The sequence below is a fragment of the Dendropsophus ebraccatus genome, chromosome 12 (genome assembly GCF_027789765.1).
Source record: "Dendropsophus ebraccatus isolate aDenEbr1 chromosome 12, aDenEbr1.pat, whole genome shotgun sequence".
NCBI classification, from domain to species: domain Eukaryota; kingdom Metazoa; phylum Chordata; class Amphibia; order Anura; family Hylidae; genus Dendropsophus; species Dendropsophus ebraccatus.
Window position 1 is genome coordinate 12942771 of NC_091465.1, and position 18450 is coordinate 12961220.

The 18450-nt window shown below is 42.7% G+C and overlaps 1 protein-coding gene across 1 annotated transcript; it reads right to left on the reverse strand.

The window, feature by feature from the left end:
• Nucleotides 1-5207: 5207 nt before the first annotated feature.
• Nucleotides 5208-15832, reverse strand: LOC138769750 (nicotinamide N-methyltransferase-like). The gene is made up of 3 exons (XM_069948394.1): nt 15668-15832; nt 5999-6206; nt 5208-5832 (listed from the first exon to the last, which is right to left on the reverse strand). Exons 1-3 carry the CDS (start codon nt 15816-15818, stop codon nt 5409-5411), a joined length of 783 nt encoding a protein of 260 aa, XP_069804495.1. The 5' UTR covers nt 15819-15832; the 3' UTR covers nt 5208-5408.
• Nucleotides 15833-18450: the final 2618 nt, after the last annotated feature.

Consider the following 18450-nt stretch of genomic DNA (forward strand, 5'->3'; position numbering starts at 1 on the left):
GATTATTACAGTATTAGAAACTTGGAGTGTGAAATCTGCTGTGAAACTGGCCTAAAGGGGCATTTTTATCTGAAGAAATTAATGTTTATTCACAGGAGAGGGGTTTAACAAGCGGAGCTTTAGTATTCTAACCACTAGGACCCCCATCAATCCATGGGAATGGAAGAATAGTGTCCCCAGAACTAATAAAGTGCACTGCATGTTCATTATCTGTGTGGCTTCTGAGTGTTGCACAGCTCAATGTTCTTGGGATCAGTCCCAATGATCAGACGCTTATCTATCAGCTTTCCACTTCTTAAAAAGAAGACAATATGTCCCCAGAATGAATGGAGCACATTGCGCATGCACCTCCAGAGCATCGCTCATCTATATCATAAAAATGAAAGTCTGTCTGTCTGTCTGTCCCATATAGACTTCCAAACGCCTGAACTGTTTGACCCCAAATTAGGCACACAGATACATTAGGTGCCCGGGAAGGTTATAGGGAAGGTCCCGTCCCCGCCAGATGTACAGGAGGGGAGGCGGAGGGGTAAGAGCCCCATAGAGATGATTGGGAAAATCTCCACACTGCACACAAAGCAATAACACAGCCATACCAGACCTGACCAATATGGCCATACTGTGACTGGATTACACTGCCATACCAGACCTGACCAATACCGCCATACTGTGACTGGATAACACCGCCACACCAGACCTGACCAATACTACTTCGAAAAGACACTAGATTTTCTGGCAAAGTCTGAACAGGAGGTGGAAGACTAGAAAAATAAAAAAATAAAAAGTTTTTTCCTTCCCCCTGCTCCCTGGTGCTGCTCCCATGCAAGGTGCTGCCCTAGGCAGACCACAAGTGCCTAATGGTAAATACGACCCTGCAGGTATACAGGACACTACAGGTATACAGGACCCCAAAACTATACACTACAGGTGCACGGGACCTCCACCACCTATATACTACAAGTATACAGGACCGCAAACTATACACTACAGGTATACAGGACCTCCACCAACTCTATATTACAGGTATACAGGACCTCCACTGACTATATACTACAGGTATATAGGACCCCCAAACTATAAACTACAGGTATACAGGACCTCCACCAACTATATACTACAGGTATAAAGCACCCCCACCAACTCTATACTACAGGTATACAGGACCCAAAACTATACACTACAGGTATACAGGACCTCCACTGACTATATACTACAGGTATATAGGACCCCCAAACTATAAACTACAGGTATACAGGACCTCCACCAACTCTATACTACAGGTATACAGGACCCCAAAACTATACACTACAGGTGCACGGGACCTCCACCACCTATATGCTACAAGAATACAGGACCCCAAACTATACACTACAGGTATACAGGACCTCCACCAACTCTATACTACAGGTATACAGGACCTCCACTGACTATATACTACAGGTATATAGGACCCCAAACTATACACTACAGGTATACAGCACCTCCACCAACTCTATACTACAGGTATATAGGACCCCAAACTATACACTACAGGTATACAGCACCCCCACCAACTCTATACTACAGGTATACAGCACCCCCACCAACTCTATACTACAGGTATACAGGACCCAAAACTATACACTACAGATATACAGGAACTCCACCAACTATATACTACAGGTATACAGGACCCCAAAACTATACATTACAGGTATACATGACCTCCAACAACTCTATACTACAGGTATACAGCACCTTCACCAACTCTATACTACAGGTATACAGGACCCCAAAACTATACAGTACAGGTATACAGGACCCCCCAACTAAAAACTACAGAACACTACAGGTAAACAGGACCCCAAAACTATACACAACAGGTATACAGGACCTCCACCATCTATACACTACAGGTATACAGGACCCCAAACTATACACTACAGCTATACAGGAACCCAAAACTATACACTACAGGTATACAGGACCTCCACCATCTATACACTACAGGTATACAGGACCCCAAACGTATACACTACAGGTATACAGGACCTCCATCAACTATATACTACAGGTATACAGGACCCCAAACTATACACTACAGGTATACAGGAACCCAAAACTATACACTACAGTTATACAGCACCCCAGCCAACTCTATACTACAGGTATACAGGATGCCAAACTATACACTACAGGTATACAGGACCCCAAAACTATACAATATAGGTATACATGAACTCCACCAACTATATACTACAGGTATACAGGACCCCCAAACTATACACTACAGGTATACAGGACCCCTGAACTATATACTTCAGGTATACCAGATCTCCACCAACTCTATACTACAGGTATACAGCACCTCCACCAACTCTATACTACAGGTATACAGGACCCCAAACTATACACTACAAATATACAGGACCTCCACCAACTATATACTACAGGTATACAGCACCTCCACCAACTTTATACTACAGCTATACAGGACCCCCAAACTTTACACTACAGGTATACAAGACCTCTACCAATTATAAACTACAGGTACACAGGACCCCTAAACTATACACTACAGGTATACAGGACCCGTGAACTATATACTACAGGTATCCAGCACCTCCACCAACTCTATACTACAGGTATACAGGACCCCAAACTATACACTACAAATATACAGGACCTCCACCAACAATATACTACAGGTATACGGCACCTCCACCAACTTTGTACTACAGCTATACAGGACCCCCAAACTTTACACTACAGGTATACAAGACCTCCACCAACTATACACTACAGATATCCAGGACCCTCAAACTATAAACTACAGGTATAGAAGTCCTCCAACTATACATTATAGGAATACAGCACCTTCACCAACTATATATTACAGGTATACAGGATCCCCAACTATACAGTACAGGTATACAGGACCTCTACCAGCTATACACTGCAGATATACAGTAGTTCCCAAACTATACAGTACAGGTATACAGCCCCCCCAACTACATACTACAGGTATACAGGACCCCCTCAACTATACACTACAGGTATACAGCCCCCCTAACTGCACACTACAAGTATACAGGTCGGATGTTTGAAGTTTTTAGTTTATGTCTAACGTGCATAAGCTACAATTTACATAAACAGTGCAGAACTTTTGGGTATATAGGGGCATATAGGGCTACTAGCGATTTTCCCTTAAACAAAAAAAAAACAAAACAAGGACATAGATTGGCCTCCTGGGCACCTTAGAATAAATCTAATTAATACACTGACACTTTATACCCGAGCAGCGCCGGGTACATTTTCTAGTTCTTTATAACTGCCAATCTAGCGAATCTATTAAAATCTCTATCTACTGGTGTAACCTTTTGCTGTTATGTTGTACAGATCATTTTCTCCCCTTTTCCATCATAGACAGACAGAACAGGAATTCTCAGTTGAGCTTTATTATTTTTATCATATAGTCAATTGGAAAATTAGAAAACACACCGCAAGTTCTTTAAAAAAATCAATTTAAGGGTAGCTCCACATGTACCGGATTCTGCAGCGGAATCACTGATTGGCTAATGGGGACCGAGGGGAGACGGGAGCCTTACACACAGCCGCAGCGCCGTGCAGGTAATGTATGCTCTGGGCCGGGGACTGCAGGCGGCTGTCCTTTTTTATTTTATTTCTTTGTATGTTAGGGCTGTGTTAGCTCCCAGCACTCGGGCCGCTGCCACACCTGCTCTACCGGCTCCTCACCTCATGCGGACGCTGGAGTTCACATGTTTTGGACCACTGCCACCTCCTCTTTGTTCCCTGGGGCACCTCACTGCTCTATCTCCTGTACTGTGTCTTCCTGGCTAGCGCAGGGCATTCACAGATTTAAAGGGGCGGAAAACCCTTAATTGGTTACTACTTTACACACTCTTCTATAAGTAATGCACATTTCCTGACAACCTCTTTGTTGCCTGGTCCAGCTTACCCTATCGCTAGCTGCGGTTCAGTGGATCCAAAAATCCAGTTGTACATTAATATAGGGGTAGCCATCTTGCCTGGGCTGCTTATAAAAGTGATTATGACCATTATTTAAAACCACCATTAAAAAATAGATCTTAACTGTTCTCCTCCTTATTATCACCACTGAAAGAACAGTAAGTTTTGGCTTAGTTTTAGATCTAGTGGTGTGAAAGGAAATGTAAGATTTCAGGATTATTTTATAATATAAATAGTCAAATGAAAAAATAAAAATAAAAAAAAAATCGGCAAATTTCCTAAGTAACATATTTTTACACATGAGATAAGGCAGGATTCAAGCCATACATAATTATAACGTACAAATCTATTGGTCGAAGCATTTTGAATCTATAGCAAACAGATACTCACTATTAAATGTAAAATCTTAGCGCAACAATACAAAAAAAAAAAACTTAAAAAAAACTTTTAGAAGCTATGTTCACACAACATCTTTGCTCTGTTCTCAGTTTACGGCTGTCTTTTTGGACAGTCATCATTTTAGAGTTATTATATTACAGCTGTAATTTGCATAATATGAATGTATTTTCGCCTCAAAATGACAGCTGTTCAAAAAGATGGTAAAAACACAGCCAAAAAAGAACATTGCTATACAGGAGGAGGATATATGGAGGAAATGTATGAAGCGCTTTGCGTCTATTTAAAGGTGAATAATTGGAGTTTTCGCCCATTTTTGGTCTAAGCTCTATTCATGAACTAGTATTCGATGGGTGAATATTTTTAAGATGCAAATTTTTTTAACCTGCCTGTTTGAGTATTCACCCAAAAGTTTGCATAATCCAGGATTTGTACCCAATGTATAACTGGTGTAGGCCTACGTCTGCTCAGTACCAGGTTAATTTGTTTGCACTATTTTTTCATTTTTGTGACAATTGTGCAACTTTTTTCTTTTTCTTTTTACTTAGTTGCATTCACTATGGCAATGCTACATTCTAATTAATCAGTCACAAGATTAGACTCCTAAATAAATGTCCCCCATTGTGTCCCCCATCTGGAAAGTTCCTCTTCAATATGCTAAACATATCCCTAGTAGAGATGAGCGACCCGGGTCGAACCGAACCCGAACGTTCGGCATTTGATTAGCTGCGGCTGCTGCACTTGGATAAAGCTCTAAGGTTGTCTGGAAAACATAGATACAGCCAATGACTATATCCATGTTTTCCACATAGCCTTAGGGCTTTATCCAACTTCAGCAGCCACCGCTAATCAAATGCCGAAAGTTCGGGCTCAGATTGACTGGAGCATGCTCGAGGTTCGCTTATCTCTAATCCCTATGCTTTCCTTGTGGGCTCTCTTAGGGGTCTGCATTAAAACATAGATATTAGGGGTCTACAGTAACTTAGAAGTTGGGCAGCTCCTTGTCTTTAATGCTATAAAGCCGCCTAATGTGTAAGTTTGACCTAGTTCTCTTTGTGAGCCTCAATAAATAAGACTGCCGTATAGTTAGTGAGGTCACTCACAGCCGTTCTCTTCTTAATCTTACAGTTGTCGATGATAAAGCCTTCTCCAACTAGAGCTTTCCTGACAAAATCCTGATTAGATCCAAAACCATGGAGCTTTTCTTTCCCAACGAACCAATATGTTCTATCTATAGCCCCAATTAATATGAGGTGTCCTCCAGGTTTTAACAACCTTGAGAACTTCCTGAGATATCTGATGTAATCCTCTTGGTCTTTGCAGATATTATCTAGGAGCCAAACACTTATAATACAATCGGCTGGTGGTAAGACTATCGGATCTGTCATATTTTCTTTCTCAAAGCAAACTTTTACAATATGTTGAATTGCCGATCTCACTTTTCCTTCTTTGTCCTCTAACCGGTTACTGAAAGAAATGGAAAAATGAAATCAGTATGGAGGAATTAAAGCTCAATCTTTAGGTGTGGATTATTGGCTTCCATTAGTCGGGAAAGAATTCAACCAAATCAGTTTTTTTTTACTGATATCTGACATTTGGTCCTAAATAAACTTGCACTACAAAAATACCTCACCACTTTCCTTCTATGTCCACATGAATCTTTGTGGCATGTGTCCAATTAAACGCTCCTGTCCGTGTGTCCAGCCATCTCTTCAGCTCCAAGATGCATCTGTCTTTGGCCTTCATTACTATGATGTGTTTGAAATACTCACAGGCTGCATACATATGATGGACCATGGGACCAATACTGAGGTCAATCATGACATCTCCCTTAATATGACCTGGGGGAAAAAAGAAAGCATACTGAAATACATACTCTTATGACTACTAATAGCTGTTGCAGAGCAGCAATATAAAACAGACTTCACATGGTTATCTTAAGTTTTTACGGCAGCACAGGTACATAATGGGTTAACTCAGTTTCCTCATCCTGCCAGGCAGAAGGAATAACATGTTTAAATGATTAAAGTAATTAACAATCAAGTGAGCCCTATAAGAGGCCCCAGAGACCACACAATAGCGTGTTTTGTTTCTTCTGCAGGCAGAAGGGAAAGGAGCGTCCCTCTCCCTTTTTTGATTTATTTAGCAGCGACAGTGCCATTCAGGATCCTGAGAAAGCCTGTCATCCCCCCTCTCCTGTCAGGTTTACCTGTTCAGTCGAGGTCCCAGCGGCTGCCTGGTGTACGGGGAGGCACAGTGGCTCTGTTTGCGGCTGCCCGCCGACTTCCGCTGTGCGGTCCGCCGGTGGGAGTTCATTTCAAGCTGACTCCCGGCGTTCGACCATGCTGCAAGGGATTATGCACCGCCATCTTCTCCACCAGTTCACTTCCGGTTTCGGCGCGCCACGGAGTATAGGATGGGCGGGATCCCGGTACCTGAGGCTTCCGGATTGGTCAGCTACGTCACTCCAGGTACTGCGCATGCGCGATCGGCCTCCGGTCTGCGCGTGCGCTAGAGTGTTTTCCCGGGCGGCGGCATTTCTATTTAACTGTGCTGGCGGGCGGCTGCCTCTGCCAGCACTCTGCCGGGAGCACTCTCTGTTAGGAGTAAGGTATTGAGCTGCCAGGGAATTGTTTGACCCTATTCCTGTTTAGTAATTATGCCGCATTCTTCTTGTATCTATCTCTCTTTGCAGATGTCTTCCAGGAATCATTCAGGCAAAAAGAGAAGCAAGTCCAAGCACAGAATTTGCTCCAACTGTGACCAGCCATTGCCTGATGATGCCACTTCTAATATATGTAATGCCTGTACCATGCCTGGAGGAGGTTCTGTCTTCCAAACTGAGGCCCAGAATTTCTTTGGATGGTTCAAATCTAAGATTTCTGATTTTTTTAATGAAGCGTCCACTTCTAAATCTGCAAAGAAACGTAAGACAGAAAGAAGACCATACTCTTCATCTGATTCAGATGTGAGACTATTGTCTGAAGGAGAAGTGGTCTCCTCCTCAGATTCTGACGCTGGGGCTCCAGAAGATTATTTTCTCTTTAAGAAAGATGAGGCTAGCTCTCTAATAAAGTCTGTAAAAAACACCATTGAAGGTGAACCCTCATCTAAAGGGTTACCGAAAAGAGAAAGTCTCTTCTATTTTCCGAGTACTCCACACCGTGTCTTGCCATCACATAATTTTCTAAAGGAGTTTATGGAATTAGACTGGGCTAAGCCGGATAAAAAATCTGAAGCCAGCGCCCGCTTTAAAGCTGTCTATAAACTGGATCCCAAGTGTTCTGCTGAATGGGAAAATCCGCCAAAAGTGGACTTGGCAGTGACTCGCCTAAGCAAAAAATCGGTGTTCCCCATGGAAGAGTCCTCTCTTCTGAAAGAACCACTAGACAGAAGAGTGGAAGCATCCTTAAAATGCATCTACTCCACAGCAGTTCTAAATGCCAAAGCAGCCATGGCTACAGTACCTGTGGCAAGAGCCTTACGAGTCTGGATCAGTCAGTTATCTAAAGACATTGCTTCGGGGGTACTAAGAGAGGATCTTTTGAAAGATATCCCTTACATTAAAAAAGCTTCTGATTTTCTTGCAGATTTTCCTCTGGACTCTCTCAAGCTCAGCTCCAAGACAATGGCCATGTCTACAACTGCAATGAGAGTTGTCTGGATCAAGGAGTGGTCCGGGAATGTTTCTTATAAGAACCATTTCTGCTCATTACCCTTTCAGCCAGAAAGTATGTTCGGGCCTCAATTGGAAAAGATCCTGGACTCTATTAGCAAGAACAAAGGTTCAGACTATCCTTACACTTACAAACCTCATAAACGTTATCGGCCCTTTCGTAGGCAGACCCGTAGGTCACCAGCGGGTAGAAGAACCTGGCCACAAAGGAGTCAAGGAGGTTACAAACCAAAGAGAGACTCCAATGCCACAAACTATAAGAAGAAGCATCATTTCTCAGACAATAAAGATCAGAAGGCATGACGCCAGGCCTTCAACTCACCCAGTAGGAGCCAGGCTCTCCGCTTTTGCCCATGCTTGGCTCAATACCACCACAGACAACTGGGTCAGATCAGTCGTTTCAAGGGGATACGCCATAGAATTTGCTCGTCCCCCTCCTACCTCATTTTTTCTAAATGCAGAAAAGCCTCATCTTCTGAGCCTCTTGCAAGAATTCATAGACAAAAGGGGCCTTGGAACGAGTTCCTCTCCACCAAAGGGGTACTGGCGTGTACTCAACGATTTTTGCCGTTCCGAAGAAAGAAGGAAGCTGGCGCCTTGTGATAGATCTGTCCTTCCTAAACAAGTTTATACACTGCAGGCATTTCAAGATGGAGAACATCAGATCAGTCATTACAATCATCCAGAAAGACGACTTTGCTGCCACACTCGATTTAAAGGATGCATACCTGCACATCCCTATACTCAGATCTCACCTCCGGTTTCTCAGAGTAGCGATCCTTTAAGGGAAAAAGATTCTCCACCTACAGTTCACTTGCCTACCCTTTGGCCTCTCCACCGCCCCAAGGGTATTTTCCAAGATCATCGTGGTACTAGCAGCAGCCCTAAGATTGCAAGGCATTTTCATAGTACCTTACCTGGACGACTGGTTCATCAAAGCGTCCTCTCAAGAGATGTTGCGTCTCCATATTCAGGCAACAGTGAATATGCTTCAGAGCCATGGGTTCATCATCAACGAGGAGAAGTCCAATCTGGTTCCATCAAACTCTTGCAAGTTCCTGGGGTTCGTCATCAATTCGACAGCAATGAAGCTCTTTCTGACAGATGACAGAGCAAAGAATTTGGCTTCAGAAGTCCAGACTCTTCTATCCAGTCCCCAGAATTCCATCAGGGCAGGAATGAGAGTCTTAGGGTTGATGACTGCCTCTCTGGAAGCAGTGCCATGGGCCAGGTCTCATATCAGGTTGCTCCAATCCGAAATTCTATCACAGTGGAACCACCTCCAGTCAGGACTAGATCACTCTCTGTCCCTCTCCAGACTGTGCAGACAAGACCTTCTTTGGTGGTTGCGAGACGACAAAATCTGTTGCGGGAGGTCGCTGTCCAGTGCTCCCCAACTCGTGGTCACGACAGATGCGTCCAAATCAGGTTGGGGTGCTCATGTGGAGACCCATTGGGTTCAGCAGAGATGGTCAGTCCAGGAGGCTCGGAGTTCTTCCAACCTGAAGGAGCTGAGGGCAGTTCATCTGGCCCTTCGCCACTTCTCATCCCTGGTCCATCAGAAGAGTATCCTGATCCAGTCCGACAACCTCGCGACGGTCTTCTACATAAACAAAATGGGCGGAACCAGGTCCCCGGCAATGATGGAAGAATGCCAACAGCTTATGTACTGGGCGGAGGATCATCTTCGGGAGATCAGAGCGATTCACATCAAGGGGGATCTGAATGTGACGGCGGACTGGCTCAGCAGGCATCAGGTGCTTCAAGCAGAATGGAGTCTTCATACAGAAGCATTCGATTGGGCCACAAAGAGGTTCGGAGGGTAGACAAATTCTGCTCGATCTACAAATCAGATGCTCCGGACTGGCTGGACGGCCTATCCTTTAGTTGGAGCAGTCAGCTAATTTATGTTTTTCCTCCCCTTCCTCTCATACCCAGGGTGCTCAGGAAGATACAGGAAGACCGGGCCAGAGTGGTGGCAATTATCCCCTTTTGGCCCAGGAGGGCATGGTTTCCACTCGTGTTAGAGCTATCGAGGGGCTCTTACAAAGAGATTCCTCTTTGCCCGGACCTGCTATCCCAGAATGGTCTGCTTCATCCAGCCCCACAGCAGTTGCATCTCACAGCCTGGAGTCTCACAGGACATCTTTGACGCAAAGAGGCTTTGCAAGTGATGTGATTGATATCTTGGAATCATCCAGAAAACCTGCCACTATTAAAGTGTATGACAGGATTTCCAAAATCTTCAAGGCTTGGTGTACTCAACACGACATTGCAGACCCGGCGCTTCCAGATGTACTTAAGTTCTTGCAACTCGGCTATGCTAAAGGGTTGAAGTTCAATACACTCAAAGTACATTTCTCTGCTATCAACTATCTTTATGAAGGCAAATTCTCGAATCAGCCTTTTACGCGTAGATTCTTTAAAGCCATCAAGAATCTTAGACCGCCGGGAAAAAGTCCTGTAGCCTCCTGGGACCTGGCACTGGTGTTAGAAGCTCTATCATCTGCTCCCTTTGAGCCTTTTCAAGAAGCGTCAATAAAATATTTGTCATTTAAGACTGTTTTCCTAGTGGCAATTGTCTCGGCAAAAAGAGTGGGAGAGATCCAAGCCCTCTCTCACAAAGAGCCTTATCTCTTGGTCAATCAAGAAGGTCTTATCCTATGCACAAGACCAGGCTTCTTACCCAAGGTCACATCAGTGGATAATATCAATCAAGAGATCATCCTACCTTCACTTTGTGAGAATCCTCAAGGGTCTGAAGAAGAGAAGCTGCATCTGTTAGATGTCAAAAGAGCGGTTCTGACTTACTTAGATCGTACCAGCGAGTTCAGATCTTCAGATTCTCTCTTCATCAGGTTTCAGGGCCCTAACAAGGGCAAAGCTGCCTCAAAGGCATCACTATCTCACTGGATTAAAGACACCATAGCTGAATGTTACCTTCAACAAGATCAGCCTCTACCATTGGGTATTAAGGCACATTCTACCCGATCCACCTCAACGTCATGGGCTGAGCTAGCCCAGGTGTCATTGGACCAGATCTGCCATGCTGCCACGTGGTCTTCACCATCGACCTTTGTGAGACACTACAAGATGGATGTCATCTCTAACAGTAGAGTGTTCTTTGGCAGAAAAGTGCTGCAATTGGCATCCTCTAGTTAATCCCCCCCTTTAGTTTCTATTGCTTTGCTTTCCCATTATGTACCTGTGCTGCCGTAGGATGAAATAAAAAGTCAAAATTTACTCACCGAAATTTATTCTTCGTAGGCAGCACAGCATCCCGCCCTAACAAATTTTGTTATTGCTGCAAACTAAACACGCTATTGTGTGGTCTCTGGGGCCTCTTATAGGGCTCACTTGATTGTTAATTACTTTAATCATTTAAACATGTTGTTCCTTCTGCCTGGCAGGATGAGGAAACTGAGTTAACCCATTATGTACCTGTACTGCCTACGGACTCATAAAAAGAACAAATTTCGGTGAGTAAATTTTGACTATATTAGCTCAAAACAATAATGTGTTGTGTCGGGATATCCTAATACACCAGAGCTTAAGGTAAGATAGTAACATAGTTTATGAGGTTTAAAAAAGACCATTAGAGTTCATCAAGTTCAACCTACTGTGCCGATCCAGGGGAAGGCAAAACCTTATGATGCAGATGTCAATCGCCACATAACAGGGAGAAAATTCCTTTCCGATCCCAATGGCAATCAGAATAAATAAGGTAAGGCTAGCATTTGAGGAGTAATATTAAAGTGACTCTGTACCAAAAATCTGCCCACCCCAAATCGCTTGTACCTTCAGATACCTGCCTTTAATCCAAGATCTTTCCTGGTGTCCGTTCGGCAGGTGATGCAGTTATTGTCCTAAAAAAACAACTTTTAAGCTTGCAGACCTGTGCCAAACTGCCGTGGCTTAGAGTAACTATGCATTAGGCTGGCACAACCTCTCTGTCCCTCTTTCCCGCCCTCTTCATTATAAGGAATGCTCCATGCAGGTATTCTCCTATTCATCACCAGTGTGAATGCGACACATGGGCTGGATCGTTAAGGCGTCTGTGCAGTTTTCACTGTAGAGGAATAGGAAAAATCCTGGCAGTGGCATTCCTAATGATGAAGAGGGCGGGGAGGAGGGAAGGAGGGGTGGTGCAAAGTTAGGGCACAGACACTCTAGGCCATGGCCATTGGGCACAGGGGCTACAAGTTTAAAAGTTTTTTTTTTTAGGACAATAACTGCATCACCTGCCGAACGGACCCCAGGACAGATCATGGATTAAAAGCTATCTGAAGGTACAAGCGGTTTGTGGGGGGGGGGGACAGATTGTGGGTACAGAGTCACTTTAAGCTTAGGATTGTTTAACACATTAGGACAGGGTGGGGAACAACAAAAGAGGGCCATACACTACATAGCAGCTGTACTCAATGTATACTTAGCGTGGTGTGGGCTTGCAGCACCCGTGAAAAGGAAAAGCACTGCAAACCAACCCCCCTCCCCTGGTACCCCTGGTATTTTAGTTAAACCCCAATGATGCACCTAGTATTTTAGTTAACCCACCATGATGCCCCTAGTATTGTAATTGATGCCTCTAGTATTCTAGTTAAACCCAGATGATGCACCTAGTATTGTGGATAAAGGAATGCTCCAGTGAAAAGTAAAAATCCAGGGCAGACAGAGGTTTTGGGGCAATAACAAAATAAAGAATCCATACTTACCTATCACCACTCATGGAACTCTGTCGGCCTCTTGTATTTGCCAGTACAGCAATAATACAACCATGCTCAGAGATGCCCGCTCATCCATTCAGTCACAGAGGTGGGAAACCACTGCAGCCACTGACAGGCTGAGTTGGTACATCCTGTTGGGTCATGACAACACAGGAAACCGGGAGAAACTGGAGACCAGTGGTTGTGTCCGACCTGGTGACGCTGCCCTGTGGGGGCACAGGGACACATAAGTATCCCTTCTTTATTATGTTACCACCTCCTGCTGGCTCTGGATTTTTACTGTTTGAGAGTTCTGCCTTAACCCCCAATGATTCCCCCTAATATTGTAGTTAACCCCCCATGATGCCCCTAGTATTGTAGTTACCTATTATTCAGCCATTTTTGTACACATTTATTTATGTTTTCTCCTAGTCCCAGGATTCTCATTTTATGATGGTGCTGTGTTATAAGATTATTTTCATTAAAGGGGTTATCCAGCGCTACAAAAGCATGGCCACTTTTCCCCCTACTGTTGTCTCCAGTTCAGGTGTGGTTTGCAATAAACTCCATTTACTTCAATGGAACTTCAAAACCCCACCCAACTGGAGACAACAGTAGGGGGAAAGTGGCCATGTTTTTGTAGCGCTGGATAACCCCTTTAAGATATTCCAGTATAGCATCTCTTAGAGAACCCTGAAATACTTTATCCATGATAAATGTTAGACTTGCAGACCTATAGTTTCCAGGATCTTTTTTTTTATCCCTTCTTGAATTTTAGTACCATATTGGCTATGCTTCAGTCCTGTGGAACAGTTCCTGTCATTATAGAATCTTTAAATATTAGGAATAAGGGCCTGTCTATCACAGTATTTAATTCCTGCAAAACTCTAGGATGTTTGCCATTGGGACCTTGGGATTTATGGATTTTAATGTTTCTAAGGCAGTGCAGCACTTTTCAAGGCATTAGGCAGGGGGGAATTCTTGGATGATGTACGTCATACCTTCTCATATCATTTGTCATAGGATTTTCCTGTGTAAATACAGTAGAGAAAAAATATCTATTAGATTGGCCTTTTTCTCATCCCCCTCCACCATGTCCCTAGTATTGTAGATAACCCCTGATGCCCCTGGTATTGTAGTTTACCCCTGATGTCCCTATTATTATAGTTAACTGCAGATACCCCTAGTATTGTAGTTAACCCTCAATGATGCCCATAGTCTGTACTAAATAAAATAATAAACATCTCACTTACCTTTCCTTCGCTCCTGCACTGGCTGGATCTGCTTTCTTCGTCTGCAGTCTGTGGTGGTCAGAGCAGCACAGGTCTCCTACACGTGGCCCACAATGAATTCACGTCATCGTTTGTGCCCCGAAGGAGAAAGAAGAACACTCATTGTTATCCTGTTTGCATGTCTGCCATCCACATTTTGAAATACAAATGTGAACAGCGCTCCATAGTGTGATTTCCACAGTTACAACTAGTGCGAGAGAAATTAGAGACTCTCACCTGAATGAGTTGTCCAAATGCAAGGCACAACTCTCAGAAATAGTATGTAGGTAAATGAACCGCAGCCACTCCCAGGGACCAAATTGGTTACTTAAAGCAACAGATACCTCCACTCCAAACCTTGGATAACATCTGTCTAATTTTGAATACTTTCCTCTAATACCTGTGGGGTCAAAATGCTCACTGCACTCCAAGACGTATTCTTTGAGGGGTTAACTTTCCAAAATGGGGTGACTTATGGGGGGGTTCACTCTGCTGGCACTACAGGGGCACTGCAAACGCACCTGGCGCCTGAAAACTTGTACAGCAAAATTTGCACTGAAAATGATAATTGGCGCTCCTTCCCTTCTGAGCCCCGCTGTGTGCCCATACAGTGGTTTACGCCCCCATATAGGGTACCATTGTACTCAGGAGGACCTGCGTTACAAATTTTGGGGTGCTTTTTCTCTCCTGTTGCTTGTGAAAATGAGATACTTTAATCTGAACGAACATATTATTTGAAAATTTCTATTTTCCATTTTTTTCCGACCTAATTGTGAATACTTTCCTCGAGCCCCTGTAGGGTTAAAATGCTCATTATACCCCTAGATTAATTCCTTAGGGTGTTTAGTTTCCAAAATGGGGTCATTTATGGGGGTTTCAAGTATACAAGCCTCCTAAACACACTTAAAAAAAAAGAACTGGTCCCTAAAAAAATTATTTTGGAAATTTCTTGAAAAATGTATAATTTGCTGATACATTTCTAAGCCCCGTAACACCCAAGAAAAGTAAAATATGTTTACGAAATTATGCCAGAATAAAGAGGACATATTGGTAATGTGACCTAGTAACTAATTTATGTGATACGACTTTCTTTTTTTAGAAACAGAGAATTTCAAAGTTTGTAAAGTGCAAATTTTTCATGATATTTTTATGTTTTTCACAAAAAACACAAAAGATAGTGACCAAATTTTGCCACTAATATAAAGTACCATATGTTACAAAAAAAACTGTCTCAGAATCGCTAGCATACGTTAAAGCATCACTGAGCTATAAGCGCATAAAGTGAGACAGGTCAGATTTTGAAAAATTAGCCTGGTCAGTAAGGCTCAAATAGGCTTGGTCCCTAAGGGGTTAAGGTCACCATAGACTAAGGTAAGAAAATGTACTTGGCACAAACTGGTAAACCACAAATAAGTAATTGTACCCTCCAATTTTTGGGTGACCATTCATTTTTGGATTTCTGTAGACTATAGGGGAGGGGAGGAACAATGAGACCCTGTAGTTTGTATCATATTCAGTCACCAAAGCTTGCTTTCCTCCCCTTAGTTGATTATAAAATTGTGGTTGCCCTTTTGAGCTCCATCACTCTATTTTTAAGTTGTTAAAAACCTATTAATATAAAACCAATAAAACAGCAAAATCAAGATACATACCATCTGCAAAAGTTTTTGTAAGCTGTTCTATCGGAAATATTAAGGCATCTTCCACAAAGTTATTTTCACATTTATCTGAAAAATAATCTTCAAGAAGTTGGCGGGAATCACAACCATGGACATGATAGATCTTATGGGTGCTGCAATCCATTGTGTAATCCGGTTTTACCAACAGAGTGACTGCCTCTACACCAGTGCTCGGGGTCTTTATATAATAACCAGGAACTATTTACAGATTATGTTAATGATATTTACCTCTCACATCACAAGTTTTTTTACTGTCATAAACCAGTCATGTGGTAAAGATTCACTTGTTGAAATAAGGAAATGTGTTTTAGAGGTATTTAAATCTGAAGAAGTTATTTTTTATCTACAGGATAGGGAATAAAAAGCTGAGCTGCGAGGATGTGGCCTGACCTCTTCTCCCGACACCATCTTGTGTCGGTGTTGTCATAGCAGGCCTCAGGCTGGCCTGATCTTCTTCCTCCTCTGTATCTTCCTGTAGAACTGAATGGGAGAGAAAAGGCTAATGGTGAGCTTGCACACCAGCAGACTTTTCATTGGCTGGAGCGCATCGCATGGATTCCAGCTTGATTGGCTGACCAGACTGGAAGCCATGTAATGCGTTCCAGCCAATGAAAAGGCTGCTGGTGCACCAGTAGTTCACCAGTAGCCTTTTCTCTCCCATTCACCTCACTAGAACCCAGAAGTGAGGGAGATCCGAAGACGCCAACCAGAGTTGATGGAGGGATGGTGTGTATTAAATGTATGTGTGTCTATGTTTTTTGTTTTGTTTTGTTTTTCGAACGCCAGAGTTGTAAATAGAAGAAAATTACCAATCCGTAAAACTTTCAAAACCAGTTGTTCTGAAAGAAAAAAAAAATAAATCACTGATGTTCCCTTTTATAAAGCTGGTGGGGTTGGGAATCTAAGTGTTTTTTATTGTATTCCAGAGAACTGAAGCAGAATAAAGCTGGGTTCACACTACATTTGTGTAAACCATTTTTTTAAATCCGTTTTTTGCAAAAAAACAGAGGAAGAAAACGCATGTATTGGTGTGCATCCGTTTTTTACATTGACCTCCATTATAAAATAATAACGGATCCGTTTTTTTAACAGAAACAAAATAAGGTTGACTACATTTTTGTGTGCGTTAAAATTTTTTTTTTATAATGGAAGTCAATGGAAAAACAGATCAAAATGAATGCACACACGTCTGTTTTTTTTCTTCCGTTTTTAATCCGCTTTTTTGCAAAAACGCAGTGTGAACCCAGCCTAAGAAAAATCTTGCAGATAGGAATGTAATGTCTGGATACTGCAAGATGTTAGTATTAGATCATTAGAAGAAGATAAAGACTGTGTGAGACGGTAGACAGACTATACTGTATATTCTCTAAAACAGATATAAATATGTATCCTATAGCTATACATAACATACAGACCACTGCTTAGACAGCAGAGCGATAGACGGTAACCTAGACAACGAGCTGTCATCAATGGAAGGGACGGATGTATCAGTTCACTATGTAAAGTTATTTGCAAAAATATTTGCCTTAACATGTTGCCCCTTCTGATCTCAAACACCCCACAAATAAATTTGTTCAATTTAGTTACTTCATGTTGTTCAAAACCAATTACATATATAAAATTGAAGATATCTCCTCTCTGGAGACGTCTGATCTTTAGGAAATAGTTTCCTCTCCAAGGGAATTTTTTTAGTTTATCAGAAAAATCATCCTCCAGGAGTTATCTGGAATCACAACCACATGTATGATAGAATTGATAGATGCTGGAAGCCGTGATCTAATCTGGTGTCACAGTCAGGGTGTCTCCATCTCCAGGTTGTTTTATATTCACAGGGAATACATTTACAGAGTATGCTAATGAGGTTTACTTTTCATAACATGAGTTATTGTTTTAATAAACCAGTCACAAGAACATGTGAATTAGATTCAGCTGTTGAACTAAGGAAATGTGTTAAGAGATGAGCGAACATGGGCTGAAAAGTCCGGGCCTGTCCCAGACGTTCTGTGTTCGGGTCCCCAAACACAGTAACATGGTAACATAGTTAATAAGGTTGAAAGAAGACAAGAGTCCATCAGGTTCAACCTAGGGAAACCCTGCTGTGTTAATCCAGGGAAAGGCAAAAAAAAAAAAAACCCACGAGGCAGATGACAAGTGCCCCATCACAAGGAGAGAATTCCTTCCCGACTCCAATGGCGACCAGAACAATCCCTGGATCAATGTATCACCGGAAATCTAATGTCCATAACTTGTAATATTATATTTTAAAAGAAAAACATCCAGGCCTCCCTTGAACTTTTTAATGAATTAGCCATGACAACATCATGTGGCAGAGAATTCCACAGTCTCACTGCTCTTACAGTAAAGAATATAGAGAGTTCCACAGTCTTACCGCTCGTACAGTAAAGAACCCGCGTCGATGCTGATGATGAAATCTTCTTTCCTCTAGACGTAGAGGATGCCCCCTTGTCATGGTTACAGACCTAGGAGTAAGGAGACCACTACAAAGACCTCTGTACTGTCCATTCATATATTTGTACATTGTGATCAGATCGCCCCTAAGACGTCTTTTTTCTAGTGTAAATACGCCCAAGATTGATAGCCTGTCCTGGTACTGTAACCCACCCATTCCCTTAATGGCCTTTGTCACCCTCCTCTGCACCCGCTCCAGTTCAGCTGTGTCCTTCTTATATACCGGTGCCCAAAACTGTACACAGTATTCCATATGTGGTCTGACCAGTGATTTATAAAGAGGCAAA

Excerpts from the sequence above, each read along its gene's own strand:
- LOC138769750 (XM_069948394.1), bottom strand. The coding sequence starts at position 15,818 with ATGGATTGCAGCACCCATAAGATCTATCATGTCCATGGTTGTGATTCC. Across the intron at positions 6,207-15,667 it reads TACAAAAACTTTTGCAGATG|GTCATATTAAGGGAGATGTC; the intron begins GTATGTATCTTG and ends TTTTTCCCCCAG. Across the intron at positions 5,833-5,998 it reads GTGGACATAGAAGGAAAGTG|TAACCGGTTAGAGGACAAAG; the intron begins GTGAGGTATTTT and ends CATTTCTTTCAG.